Here is a 14967-nt window from a genome sequence, read left to right on the forward strand (position 1 = left end):
ATGTAGCTATTAAATTAAATTATTCATTCAATGTATTCTCAATTAAAATACTAGCAACAAAGAACTGAAAGAAGTTGATTGGAAAGTTCATGTAGAAAAATAAATTGTGTAGCCAGGAATATTCTGAAAAAGTATTGCACTGGGGACAGGGTGGGGCAGTAGCCAAACTGAAAGTATTATGACTCAAAAGAGGTTAACATCAATAGCTAATGGCATGTTAACAAGATCAATGGAATGAAAATAAAATGTTCCTGGGAAGGCAGAAGATGGCCAAGTACTAGAGTGGCTGTTCCACTTCTGATCCAGCTCCTTGGTAATGATAATGATAATGGCCTGGGAAAACAGCAGAAGATGGCCCAAGCGCTTGGGCCCCTGCCACCCATGTGGAAGACCTGCAAGAAGTTCCTGGCTTCAGTTCTGTGTGTTTCTCCCCTCTTTCTGTAACTCTGCCTTTCAAATTAAAAAATTAAAATTTAAAAAAAAAAAAAAAAACCTATGTAGGACAAGTTATACAGTATGTATAAAATTTCAGGCACACTTTCTTTAACTTTTCATATGTGTGTCTGCTGAGTGGCATATGCACAATCAAATGGATAGAAATAATCTAAATGTTCCTCAATTATTATGGGAAAGCCACATAATCCAGGTACCTGCTAGAACAAAAGAGTCAGAACTGTCTCCAAGTACTTCAAGCAAAGCAGCAGCACAGTATGCATAAGAATGCTAAAACATGTACATTTACAAACTTTTAAAAAAGTTCATCTTAGGGGAGAATATAAAACAAACTGTCATAACACTTTGCCTACAGGAATAAGGAGTGGGGCAGGTGGAGAGCAGAAATTGAAGGGAGATTTATCTTCCAAGATTGTAAATTACTTAATAAACAAAATTTAAGTTATAATTTCTACTGAATATAGAACAAACATGATATTGCTGCTACAACTATTTCTTTCAAATGTCAAGAGATAGGATAGATATGCATCAATGAGTAGGTACAAACTACATTTCACAGACAGTGTGAAATAAAAAAATCTCAATTTTTAAAAAATACTACATGTTAAAATTATATTATTTTGGATATCTTGGGTTAACTGGATATATCATAAATTGATTTGTTTCATTTTACTTGCTTACATATCAGATTATTAACTTTCTGTTAGACAGCTGACCTATACTTACTGTTAACTATAAGTAATCCTTAATAAAGAAGCTTTAGATTCTAGTCATGAAAATTTGGCATTAAGAGCCCTCTCCAAAAAATCAGAACACAGGGGTCAATGCTGTGGTGCAGTAGGCTAAGCTTATGCAGCGCTGGCATCCCATATGGGTGCCAGTGCATGTCCCAGCTGCTCCTCTTCTGCTGTCCTGGGAAGGCAGTATAAGGTGCCCTAAGTCTTGGGGCTGTGCACCTGTGTGGGAGACCTGGAAGAAACTCCTGGCTCCTGGCTTTGGGTAGGCTCAGTCTGGCCGTTGCAGCCATTTGGGGAGTGAACCAGCAGATGGAAGACCTTTCTCTCTACCTCTCAAATAAATAAATAAAATCTATTAAAAATTTTTTTAAAAAGACCACAAGCATTTGCAACAAGCCTAGATACATCCTACAGATTAGCATTAATTAGCATTAATTACATTAATTAGCATTCCAAACACTACAAAATAAAATATGCTCTCTTTTTAGACCTATAAACCAATTTCATGCAAAAATGGAATTAAAAAATAAGTTGATTTGGGTACAAAAATCTTAAAATCCATGCAGGTTTTTTGCTCCATGAAAAATCAAGATATTTATATGAACATATATGTACATTTACAATGTTACAAATTTCTTGAAACTTGCAAGGTCTGTAAAATATATTGTCCTTTCTACTTAAGATATCTGAAGAAGTTAATACATCATTCTCTAAGATGATCAGTTCCACATAAAATCAGCCAATCTTTAAAGTGCCCTGGGCTTGCAAATCCTATGTATACATAATAGCTCCTAAAAAGGTGACTATTTTAGAGTGAAAAGAAAAAAACTTTCTTCAACCTCAATTTGTTCTGAGACACATTTTTTGTATACATACTCTAGAACATACTTGCACACTACACATAGTGCTTTAATATTGACACTGAGGACATTTTTTTTTTAGCTTAAAAAAAATGTGAGATCAGCACATTGTGCTCACTGTAGAAATATTGAAAAGGCCTTCAAAGCTATAGTTTATGGATTTCTAAAAAGTTTAAGTTTACCTAAAAGTCAGTAATTATATAAGACAAAATATATTTGCAAAATGATAATTTACCTGCCAATTATTTACAATGGATATAAGTTCTTACTTTAAAAATTTAAATGATTGCAAAAACAGAATTTTTTCCAATGTTAGGCTATTTTATAAATGTATGTACATTTTTGCTAGAGATAGTTTTCCATTATATTCCTGGGTTAGTCTGTTTTCTGTTGCTCATAATACAATACCCTGCACTGGGTAATACATAAAATAAAGAGGTTTACTTTGGCTCACAGTTCCAATTCAGAGCTCAAGAGCTGTACCTGGTGATGGCCTTCTGCTGTCAGAGTCCTGAGGCATCACAGGGCATTATGTGCTGAAAGACAGTGAGCTGGACTCTTCTTGTGTCTCAGAATTCAGGCACAGGGGCTCCCTTCCTGATGCCTTTTTCTAGTCCCAGTGAGCTCAAGACCCTACCTCTAAGTACCTCGGTCAGATTAAGTTTCTACCCTCTTTCGACTTCATAGTGGGGATTTAACTCGAACATGAGTTGAGGAGGAAAAATTCTATTTCTTCTCAGAGCCTAAGAACACAGAGTAATTATTCATCCGTTTTTACAAGTGATCCTTGTGGCAAGTGAATATTCAAACAATTTTGAAAGGAATGTCAGCTACAGGAGTTCATACATAATCATTCACTGTATGAAAAATAGTACATGCCAAATAAAATTGTACTCATAAAATTATTCTCTAGACAGGATTTTCATTTTAGAACAAGAAGCAATTATAAATTATGGACAATGACTCGACTGAAAGGACACAGGCCAATCAAAATTAGGTCACTATGTTTTTCTAAAAACTATTACATGATTATATGTGAAAACATAGGTATGAGCCTTCATGGTGGTACTTCATGCTGAAACATTTAGATACCATTAAAAAAAGTATAGCCTGTTTTTAACATTCCTTAAGAAAAGCTCTTATGTGTCAAGGCTGGTATCAGCCTGCCAAATTCCAGCCCATGAAATTCCTGAAAATTTCACAATGAACTCTTGAGAACTATCATGATCTGGTTCTAACCACAGCACTGTTAGATCAACCGAAAGATGAACAAATCATAATGCTTTCCTTTTTTTTTTTTTTTTTTCAAAGTCAAGCGAAACTTTCTTGTGATGTTATATTAGCTTCTGTCCATGGTTTCTGTCTCATAACTCCTTCCCAACATAAGTCTTTAGAAACGCTGACCTTCCCTGCCTTTCTCTGACCTAACTTATCTGATAATGCATGATAAGACCCCATTTCAAAAACAGCCCGGCATACCTAGTGCTGCATAGGGAGCCAAGAAGAATGTGAGCAGACAGGCCTTCCCACTCAGACTATTAGCATTAGATATGCAACAAAGTCTCTATCAAGACCCAAAGGACAAGGTTTAGGCAGATTCTGGAGAGTGAACACATGGAGATTGCTGGAGGGGTGAGCATGGGCGCTTGATGAGCTTTCCCCACACCCCTGGCCATACCTGTGGGGATTCTTCAGTATTGACTGTTGTGAGATCAAATCCATGCCAATTATTTTGGTGGCCTTCCAGAACTGTCCCGTTCACAGAATTATGAAGTAGCATTTTCACCTTTTGAAAGGCCAAAACATCTTAAAATGACACCGAGTGATAATGTAATGATGATGTTTTAAATAATGTATGCAATTCTTGTGTTAAATGGGAGAAAACTGAGGAGCTTGCCTACAGTTAGGATTAAAAAATAGCCCCACATGGCCTAAACCTATGACCTTCCAGGAACTCACTAACTCCCTTCCCATCACATGATACTAAGAAAATGTTAACACATTGCTCATTATTCAAATTACATATACATGAATACACTCCTGGAACACATCAAGATTCTTCATAAGTTTACCAAAAAAGACAACAAGGTGAATCAACTTTTAGAATGGACAAAATATGACATGCATACGAAAAAAACAGTCTGGGCACTTTTTTAAAAAGCCAGTTTCAAAAATTATCTGCCTAAATGACAGACATAAATGGTAATTAAGGAAAATGTCAGATAAGTTATCATGTTTATTCTTGTAGACTAATCATCTAGTAGTCTTTTAAAAGCATAGCCTTCTAAGGAACCCCAAACATGAGTTCTATCTACAATAAACACAACCAATTGTTTTGTAAATTCTAAAGGTCAAATTATAACCGGATAATTTAACATGGCTGGTCAGTGATTTCAGCTAATGTCACAGGATAATCACAGGCACACATTTGGAAGCATGTTGCAAACACTGACTACCAGCTAACATTTTAGTTCACCAGGACCAAAGCAGTTTACAGTCACAGCAGTTTTCCCACTTCTCTGACAATTTATAATAAATTCAAGTCGCATCGGCAGCATCTGTGGAACAATTACTGCACCCAGGACTGACTCTGCAGTCTAATCCATCATAATTATGACAGGCCTCTTTGAAGATTCTATGATGCATGACTTAAAAATAGCACATTAGTGTGCAAATGGATCAGCATCTCATTTCACCAATATGCATGGCGGGTTGTAATTTACCTCAGCACCATTTGACTCTTTTCGAATTACTCAGGAATGGTAGCTGTATCTCTCACCACATAAAATCACAGATGAGGCTCAACATTTGTGAAGATGGCTTTTTGTTTTTGCATTTTTAAAATTATTGATTTTGAGGGTGGAAGTCTGTTACCGCTGGAGGAGGAAGGAAAAGATGCATCATTTAAATCTCACGACAGCTTCCTTCAACGGGACAAAACATTAGAGGGTCAATGGACAGATCTGCAAGGTTGCTATTCCATAAGAGAGTACTTTTGTTCTTTATTAAATCTTTCCCTGCAGGTTCTAATGCTACTGGTATATATAAAATATGAACATTGAGTGAGTCCTGTTATCTGGGTGATTACTTGCCAAAGCATTTCTGTCAATTAGTGTTCATCTCAGCCACTTCTATTGACAGCTTTGACCTTGTTGTTGTTGTTATTATTATTAATAATAATAATTCAGGGTGCTAGAAATTACTAGTTCTTAACATGGAAAACACTGAGTAAAGATAATATATTTGTGCCCTGTGGTGTAGATGGCATTATTCTCCAAAACTCTCTTAGAGGCTTCCTTTTGGTAAGCATATGATGTCAATTATACACTTACTTCAAAATGAGTGGGGTACATGAACCTCATTATTGCCTATTAAATGTACTTCTGAATAGAACTCTAAAATCCTAACACGTTACTTGAATTCCTATCTTCTGCATCTATCAAATTCCCTCCACTTAGCATAACTTTCATCACTACTTCATACTGGCATGGTTGCTAAGATCTAGTCTTGTAAAAAAACAGTTTATTGCAGGCTATTACTTGTGACATTAAAGATTATTCATTAATTTAATCAACAGGGACTATTGGGGTAAAAGTTGTGGGGCCAGTACTGTGGTGTAGTAGGTAAAGCCACAGCCTGCAAGGCTGGCATCCCATATGGTTGCCAGTTCAAGTCCCAGATGCTTCACTTTTGATCCAGCTCCCTGCTAATGTGCTTGGGCCCCTGTACTCATGGAGGAGACCCAGAAGAAGCTCCTGGCTTCAGATCGGCCCAGCTCCAGCCATTGCAGCCACTTGTGAGTGAACCAGCAGATGGAAGAAAAAAAGTTGTAAAATTTTCTTTTATCTTAAAAGAACAATATAGACAAAATTGAATCACGCAAAGATATTTGAGGCAGAACTCAGGCAGAATACCAATGAAAATTAGAGGCAGCAGAGGCTTAGAGACAGAGACCTGTGTTTAAGATGGGGAGACACCTACCAGTTATTTCTAAAATGTCCACATGTCTGTTACTACTGGAATTATTTCTTCAATTTGAGCTTATTCGTGGCCTTTTTCCAAGTCTCAAAGTAATACATGCTGAGCAAAATGAGCATTATTTATTTGTCATAAACCATAAAAAAAATGTTTTCTATTTCAGTCCAGGAAAAATTTGGGCTGCTAATTCTTACCAGGGTACTGTCTTACCAGGGTACTGTCTAGGACACACTCTATCCAATGCTTCAAATGCAACTTAAAAAGATGTACTCTAAGAACTAAACAAGTTGTTTCAGCTTGGTCATGCCAGATACCCTTTTCTGAGAACCTGTTCAAGGTACAAGAAGACCTCAAGAGAAATGGCTGGGCGGTGCAGTCTGTGGGTGAAGCTGAAGAGAGTGCAGTAATAGAAGAGATGATGGAGAGACAGCTCTTCTCCTAAGTAAGCAGCTGTCCAGTGAGCGCTCTTGTGAGCCTATCTAAAGAAAAAGCCAGTATTTGGATGCTTGCTCCACAAAGGGTGTCAAATAGCCACTCAATGTCAAGCATAAACATAGCAACATGTGAAGCCATGCAGCCATGCTCAGGTGCACCAGGAGCTTGAGATCCTTTTTCACCCTTTCTCAGTCCTGCCCAACCTCAAGGGGCTGGCACTTGATGCAGGGAGGGACAAGAGGTATTCAGAATGAGATGGCGCTACTCTCAATTCCTTGTGCTTGGACCAACCAGAGTTAGGGCAGAAAAATGTTGACTTCAGCTTGCATTGGGAATATTAAAATCAATAGGATTGAATTTCAAAGACAGAAATGAAATTGCTATAATAGCCAAAGGATGATTCTATAATTTGTCCATGAAGACACTGGAGGGAGAATGGGGAATGGGAGAAATTAGCATTGTATAGTTAAATGGCATATAATGGGGGAAAATATTCTAATTTTTATACCTTGAGGTATAATTTTTCCAATAAAACTATTACTTAAGTTCAGTAAGTTGATTTCCAGTAACATCTAAGAATTATGTAATTTTACTTGAGCTCAAAATCATTCAAAGCCTTTATGTATCATTCAACAAATATTCATTGAACATATCCCATGGTATAGCCCCTAGCACTAGAGCATGAACAAGAGACAAACATCCCTGTTCTCAGACACCTGATGTTCTAGTGGGGAGAGAAACTGGAAACAATAAATGTAATGAGGAAGCAAACTGTGTGTGTGGTCTGGTAAGAAGATGTAGAATGCTAAGGGAAAAATAATAACCATGATGGTTTATGCGAATTCAACAGAATTGAGGAGGAGTTGCAAGCTGCATTTAAAATAGTACATAGACAGACTGCTTTACATTGAGAATGAGATTGACAGTCTTGGAACCAAATCATATACTAAACATCTAATTAATCAAGATGATCTTAATTAATCTGTGTTAATGCTCTATGGTTGCATATACCTGCTCCTGTTCTCAGCATTAAAATCAACAGTGGAAAGAGAAAGAAAAGTATCAAAAAACTATTTTATAGGCACCTAAATTGTCATATCCCAATTAATACTAAAATATTAATGTGAAACAAACTAACAACATAACTAACAATTTATTGAAAAACTCCATACCACAGATCCTTGAAACAAAGGCAATTATGCACTGTCTTGTATTCATGAACTGTTGGTTCTCAAAGATGTTTTGTTATCATTGACTGAAAAAGCATGCCATCTGGGTTTCTGAAAAGTTTTATATAAACCTGAACAACTCCATCTTCATGCTGATCTATCTAGTTCTAATCAACAACAGTTAACATAACAACCTGGTCATTTTTCTTCTTCCTATTTTGTAGAATTCATGTTTTGGTTAACTTTTTTGGGTTATTATGACATTATTCATGAAATGCCACTTGGGATGGGATATCGTAGTGCCTGGGTTCTAGTCTCACTTCATACAGATGCATACCATGGCATCTACCCAACTTTGTGCAGGTGACAGCTGATGTACTTGGCTTCCAGATTGTGTTCCAGGCTCCTGGCTTTGTTTTGGCCTAGCCCTGACTATTGTGGACATTAGGTGAGTAAACCAGTGCATAGAAGCTCTCTCTGTCTCTCTCTCCTGCCCCCTTGCCTTTCAAATGAATAAATCTTTTTCAAAAAGTAACTTTAAAAAGTATCATGTGACTTTCTCTGCCTAACAAATAAGTAAATCTTTAAAAAATAAATTTGAATTCAAAAATAACTAGTTGAAAAGGAATTCCCATATAACCTTAATATTACTCATCAGGGGCCGGCACTGTGGCATAGGGGGTAAAGCTGCTGCCTGCAATGCCGGCATCCCATTTGGGTGCCGGTTCGAGTCCCAGCTGTTCCACTTCTGATCCAGCTCTCTGCTATGGCCTGGGAAAGCAGAAGATGGTGCAAGCCCTTGGGCCCCTGCACCCATGTGGCAGACCCAGAGGAAACTCCTGGCTTCGGGTGGACACAATTCCAACCATTGCATGGGGAGTGAACCATCCGATGGAAGACCCCCCACTCCGCCTCTCTAACTCTGATTTTCAAATAAACAAAATAAATCTAAAAATAAATTACTCATGAGATATTAAATTCATGTCACACTGAATGAAACATTTAAGACTATTTGGCCAGAAGTCTGCCCAAGACACATAGCTATACACCTGTTATTGAGACTATAACTAAAATCTGCTAAAAGATGAATTAGCCTTTTGTTTGAAAATAGCTTCAAATTAATCCATAAATGATCCAAGTTTATGGCATGTTTCATAGAACAAAAATAGAATTTCCTAAGTGAAACAATTCTATTCAGAAATTATAAGCTCCTTTTCTTATTCTGTGACAAATCATTACTTTAATATTCTAATCACATTTGAATGTGGTGTGTACTCATACAGAGTGAATCTAAAGCAATACACATTTAGCAGATTACCAAACACCTAAAAGTTGTACTTTTTCCCTTTCAATCATTTCTATCTTTTAGTGGGCATAATAACTCTTGATTTTAATTGCTATGTTATAAACAAATATGGCTCCATAAAATAAGCTTACCAGTGAAAATAACCACTAAATTGGGAAGAAAGCAACTCTGCAGATTAGATGATAAAGGTTACAGAAGAACCAGAAACATCAACATTTCCATGAGAGGGCTTTGATATTTCTCTTGAATTCTCCTGTTGCAAAAGAATTACAGGGGCTGGCGCTGTGGCATAGTGGGTAAAGCCGCTGCTTGCAGTGCCAGCATCTCATATGGGCACCGGTTTGAGTCTGACAGCTCCACTTCCAATCCAGCTCTCTGCTGTGGCCTGGGAAAGCAATAGAAGATGGCCCAAGTGCTTGGGCCCCTGCACTCATGGGAGAGACCAGAAGATCCTGGCTCCTGGCTTTGGATCGGCGCAGCTGCAGCTGTTGTGTCCATCTAGGGAGTGAACCAGCAGATGGAAGACCTCTCTCTCTCTCTCTCTCTCAGCCTCTGCTTCTCTGTAACTCTGCCTTTCAAGCAAATAAATAAATCTTTTTTTAAAAAAAGAATTACAGTAAAATGCATATGAAGCATTCATTTTGTTTTAGCCTTTGACTTTATAAACACTTCTTCTATTACCTGTCCTCTTCCATTTCTCCCAGAAACTATCCAAACCCCAATACACTCGCTCCAAATACACACAGCATGGAAATGTTCTACAAGCTCTTTTTGAAAGGCAGAGTTAGACAGTGAGAGAGAGAGAGACAGAGAGAAAGGTCTTCCTTTTTCCATTGGTTCACCCCCTAAATGGCCACTTCGGCTGGTGCACTGCACTGATGCAAAGCCAGGAGCAAGGTGCTTCCTCCTGGTCTCCCATGCAGGTGCAGGGCCCAAGCACTTGGGCCATCCTCCACTGCCTTCCTGGGCCACAGCAGAGAGCTAGAAAGGAAGAAGAGCAACCGAGATAGAATCCGGCGCCCAACCGGGACTAGAATCTGGGGTGCCGGTGCTGCAGGCGGAGGATTAGCCTAGTGAGCCCCAGCACTGGCCAACAAGCTCTTCTAAACCCACAGTTCATTATTAAGATCATAAAATGCTCAAAATCCAAATTAACTTTGAGTGGAGCGCAAGAGAAGGAAATGCTGAGTGGGAAAGTGACTTCAGCACATGGAGAAAACAAAATTGCCAGATGTCTCCACTCAACAGTATTGACTCAGAGTTAAAATGTCACTGAGGCCACCTATTTATGATATTGCATAAAAATTCAATACTGCTCTCCTGAATAAAGAGGCTATGGGTTTGAAGCCCAAAAAAGAGCTGGTATTCCAGGTCCAACTTAAATTCTTTCCCATGGTTAAATGTTCTCTGTGCAACAAGACTGCAGCATGAAGAGATGGAGAAATCGCTGCAGCTAAGAAAACAAGAGAACAGCTGATGTCATCTGCACTGCAGTTAGTGTTTTGAGATGATGCTGAAAATGGCATTATTGAAGCCATGCTGGGAAAATGTTTTCTGTTTCCCCCTCAAAAATACTGGGAAAACTATAAAGGTTTCCTCTGAGTCCACTCTGGCATGTCCAACTTTGGAAGTCTGCCATACAGCTACCAATCTCACATACATACTTAACAGTAACTCTTAGCAAAATGTTAAATAATTAAAATTATAGTGCGCCGAATAAGAATTCAGGCTTTTCCGTAATAAATATAAATCAAATGTCACAAACTTAAAAACCTCTTTCAGTAATTTTCTAAAACATGTATTTCATGGTCTGGCAAGTGACCATAAAACACTGAAATATCTCATTCTTTTCCATTTAAATGTTACTCAGTTGAAGAAAATTCAATTTCATAAAAAAGGTCTCATGTGGTACTTTCTGTAAAAGTAAGCATCATATCCTTTACTTCTAAAAATGCCAAGCTTTTACGGTATGCTTGATACATTTTCAAAACTGTAGTTGAACTCACTGTTTTCGGTGTTAAGTGAATGCCAAATGGGAGGACTGTTCCTTACATTGGCTTACATTTTCTGCCTCTGCATCTCCATTTTCTCATCTTACAGGATTTGTCTACCTATCTTCCAAGGTTCAACTAAAACCTCACTTCATCCTTATATCCTGTTCTATTGCCTTTCTGCCAGAAGGGTTTATAAGTTAATCATTCATCTATTCATTTAATCAATAGCTTTAGGGATGAGGTAAACAAGATAGTCTGGGTTCTTTTGTTTTTAAGGCAAACAAATAGACACAAACAATTTTAGTTTGATAAATGCTATGTAGGAAATAAACTGGCGTGACAGAGTACAGAGGCAACAAGGCAGGACTATTTAAATAGCAGTTAGGAAAAGGTTCCATGTGTAGGGAACATCCATCTGAACTAAATAAAAAAAAAAAATACAGTGATAGGATGAATTGGAAAAAGAATGTTCCAGTGAGACAGAACAGAAAATTACAACAGCAGTGAGGCATAAATTAGCTTGGAATATCTGAGGAATACAGGAATAATTCTCATTGGCTCACAGGGAGCAAGAAAACATGTGGTTTTAAGGTATAGTTGGGGGGTGCAGGGTGTGTGCAGCAGGTTAAGCCACTGATAGGTTGCCTGCATCCACGGTGTTGGTTCAAGTCTGTGCTTCTGTGCCTTTACCCACCTGTAGCAGCTTCCTACTAATGCACATGCTGGGAAGGCAACAGATGATGGCTCAACTGCTTGGGCCCCAGCAATGTACTTGAAGACTGTGGTGGAATTTCTAGCTCCTAGATGCACCCTGGCCTGGCCTGGCCTTGGCTGTTGCAGACATTTGGGAAGTGAACCAGTAAATACAAGATCTCTCTTTCTCTGTGCCCCTTTAAAATACACACACACACACACACATATATATATACACACACATACATATATACACACACACATATATACATACATACATATATATATATATATATATATATGAGATATATAGCATAAAGAAACAACTTGGTAATAAATTGTTTGTGAGAGAGTGCATCAATGGCAAGAAACCAAAATAATGCCTAGGTAATGGGCTTTGGCTAAATAGTTGATGGCAGTGACAGTAAGGAGGCAAGAGGACTGATGGAAAAATTAGGACTTCTGTTTTGAACAAGCTAAGTTTGTGATTTATATTCTTATCCAAGTGAGTACATGTCAGAGGCATTTGGGTGTACAGGTCAGAAGTCTAAGCTGGAAGTAACTGAGCTGCATCAGCCTATGGATAGTATGTACAGCCAAGAGACACATGAAATCATTGCAATAGAGTACAGTTAGAGAAGTTGGCCCAAGATTTAGAACCTCAGAACCTTAGAGTTCAGAGCATCAAAAAGATTACCAAAAAGATGGCCAGCAGGGCAATGGGATAAGCATCTGCTGGATAACCTACTTTCCTTCCATTAACTCAAGCAGCAAACATTCTGTTATACTATTACTCTTCAACAGAGCTCCCAGTACAAATTATCCAAATCCAAATTGCTCTTACTCCAGACCTGTCCTCTATATTCCCTACCAAAGTGAGTGATGTTTGTTTCTTCCCTGTTAACAAACATCCTGTAAATCACCAAGCAACTGGTTCTACTTTCTTTCTGTTGTGGGTATCCATAAATTATTCAGATAGCTTTTGCTATTACCATCTCATTCCTAGATTACTGCAACTCGGCACTAAATTATTTGTCTCTAGTGATGAGCAATTCTCTATAATGAATGGCCAATAGAAGCCAGTATCTCTTTTCTTCTTCCTCATATCCTTTCTGTATATCCTCTCAGTCTTCCTATATATTTTGGCTTAAAAAGTTCTGAATTGTCTAAAAGACATATTCTATTATGAAAAGCTTCACTACAAAACCTGTTATTAAATTGATTGGTTTGGGACTGGCACTGTGGCACACTAGGCATCCCATATGGGCACTGGTTTGTTTCCAGGCTGGTCTTCTGATCCAGCTCTCTGCCATGGCCTGAGAAAGCAGTAGAAGATGGCCCAAGTGCTTGGGCACTGGCACCTGCATGGGAGACCCGGCTCCTGGCTTCTGGCTCTGGATCAGCCCAGCTCCATTTGGAGAGCCATTTGGAGAGTGAACCAGCGGATGGAAGACCCTTTCTCTGTCTCTCCCACTCTGTCTGTAACTCTTCTTAAGTTGTAGCTCCATTTCTGATTCCAGCCTTCTACATCCTTGGAGGCAACAGTAATGGTTCAGTACTTGGGTCCCTGCAACCCACATGAGAGACCTGAATAAACTTCTGGACTCCTGAGTTTGGCATGGCCAAGCCATGCTGATGTGGGCATTTGGGGAATAAACCAGCAGGTGGAAAATCTGTCTCTGTCTCTGTCTATTTTTCCATCAAAGTGGAAACATTTATCCTGATGTATTCAGTTTTCCTGGAAGCAGCCCTCACCCAAACATATAGCCCAGGCATCAGGTCTCTACAAACTTCTAGGCAAGTTGTAACTCACTAAATACCAATCTTAATTAAAATGGCATGGAACTTTGTTTTCCAGCAGATGTCAAAATGTAATAGCTTTGTCCTTTATTCCTCTTTTCACTTTTATCACTGTTTGGATTTCAGATATTTGCTGACAGTTCAGTTCTTCAGTGGAAGGACGCAGTTTCCTCTTTCAAATGGCAGGTCACCATGTCAAAATGCAGAATGACACCACAGAACAGAATTCATGCTAAAGTAATCCTCAATTTTGAAATTAAACACTTCCAACTCACCCACTCCTACTTTAGCTTTCTTCCTGCTACAAGCTAGTAAACAAAATTGGACATGCTCAGCAACTCCTCTATGACTAAAGACACTCAAGAAATATAAAAAGGTTAAGTGATAAAATCAAGATAATTGAATTAAGTCTTAGAATTTCGAGGCCGGCGCTGTGGCGCAGCAGGTTAACGACCTAGCCTGAAGCACTGGTATCCCACATGGGCACCGGGCGCCAGTTCTAGTCCCGACTGTTCCTCTTCCAATCCAGCTCTCTGCTATGGCCTGGGATAGCAGTAGAAGATGGCCCAAGTCCTTGGGCCCCTGCACCCACGTGGGAGACCTGGAAGAAGCTCCTGACTCCTGGCTTTAGATTGGTGCAGCTCCAGCCGTTGCAACCAGCTGGGGAGTGAACCATCAGATGGAAGACCTCTCTCTCTGTCTCTACCTCTCTTTGTAACTCTTTCAAATAAATAATATTTTTTAAAAAGTCTTAAAACTTCTCGTATATAAAAATCCATAAGCCAAAAAATATAATTTGATGATAAAATGAGAAAACCAGAAATTGTGGTATGAATTATTCAGATCTCAAAATGTAATGCAAAGAAATATTTGGCTTCCTGATCTAGGTTGGCCATCAGTATTGTACCTAAATGGTATCTTCCCATAAACACAGAAAACATATGAAAATATTCCTAGAAGAGAAAATGAAATTTTGTTGCTAGTCCTATGGAATTCATTTATTCTACAAATGCATAACTATATAATGAAAGTACCTAACTCCCCAACTCTGCCTTTCAAATAAATAAATCTTTAAGACAAAAACAACAAAACAAACAACAACAAAATATGGGGCTGGCACTGTGGCACAGCTGGTAAAAGTGCCTTCTGCAGTGCTGGCATCCCATATGATAGATGGTTAATGTCCCAGCGACTCCACTTTCCATCTAGCTCTCTGCTAATGGCCTGGGAAAGCAGCAGAAGGTGGCCCAAGGGCTTGGGCCCCTGCACCCACATGGGAGACCCAGAGGAAGCTCCTGGCTCCTGGCCCAGCTCCAGCCATTGTGACCATTTGGAGAGTGAACCAGCAGATGGAGGATTTCTCTCTCTCCATCCCTCCCCAAATCCTCTGTAACTCAGCCTTTCAAATAATTACTTAAATCTTTTCAAAGAAAGTATTTACAATGATCTCAGCATCAGCAAAGATGGGGTTTGAAATACCATAGAAGTCCAGACTCATCATCATGACCAATCATTTCAGTTCCTTTACATGGTTCCTAACAG

At 38.8% G+C, this 14967-nt stretch overlaps 1 protein-coding gene across 2 annotated transcripts in view; it reads right to left on the minus strand.

The window, feature by feature from the left end:
* TET2 (tet methylcytosine dioxygenase 2) overlaps nt 1-14967 on the minus strand; it is an 88062-nt gene that overhangs the window by 36872 nt on the left and 36223 nt on the right. The window contains exon 1 of one of the 2 annotated variants that reach the window (XM_062199788.1): nt 3729-3790. The exons of the other annotated variant lie outside the window; for it this stretch is intronic. Within the exon in view, the coding sequence (XP_062055772.1) occupies nt 3729-3772 (44 nt within the window). The 5' untranslated portion in view covers nt 3773-3790. Of the gene's footprint in view, nt 1-3728; nt 3791-14967 lie in introns of those variants that run through there. 2 annotated transcript variants of the gene reach the window in all.

The sequence above is a fragment of the Lepus europaeus genome, chromosome 8 (assembly GCF_033115175.1).
Source record: "Lepus europaeus isolate LE1 chromosome 8, mLepTim1.pri, whole genome shotgun sequence".
Taxonomy (NCBI): Eukaryota; Metazoa; Chordata; class Mammalia; order Lagomorpha; family Leporidae; genus Lepus; species Lepus europaeus.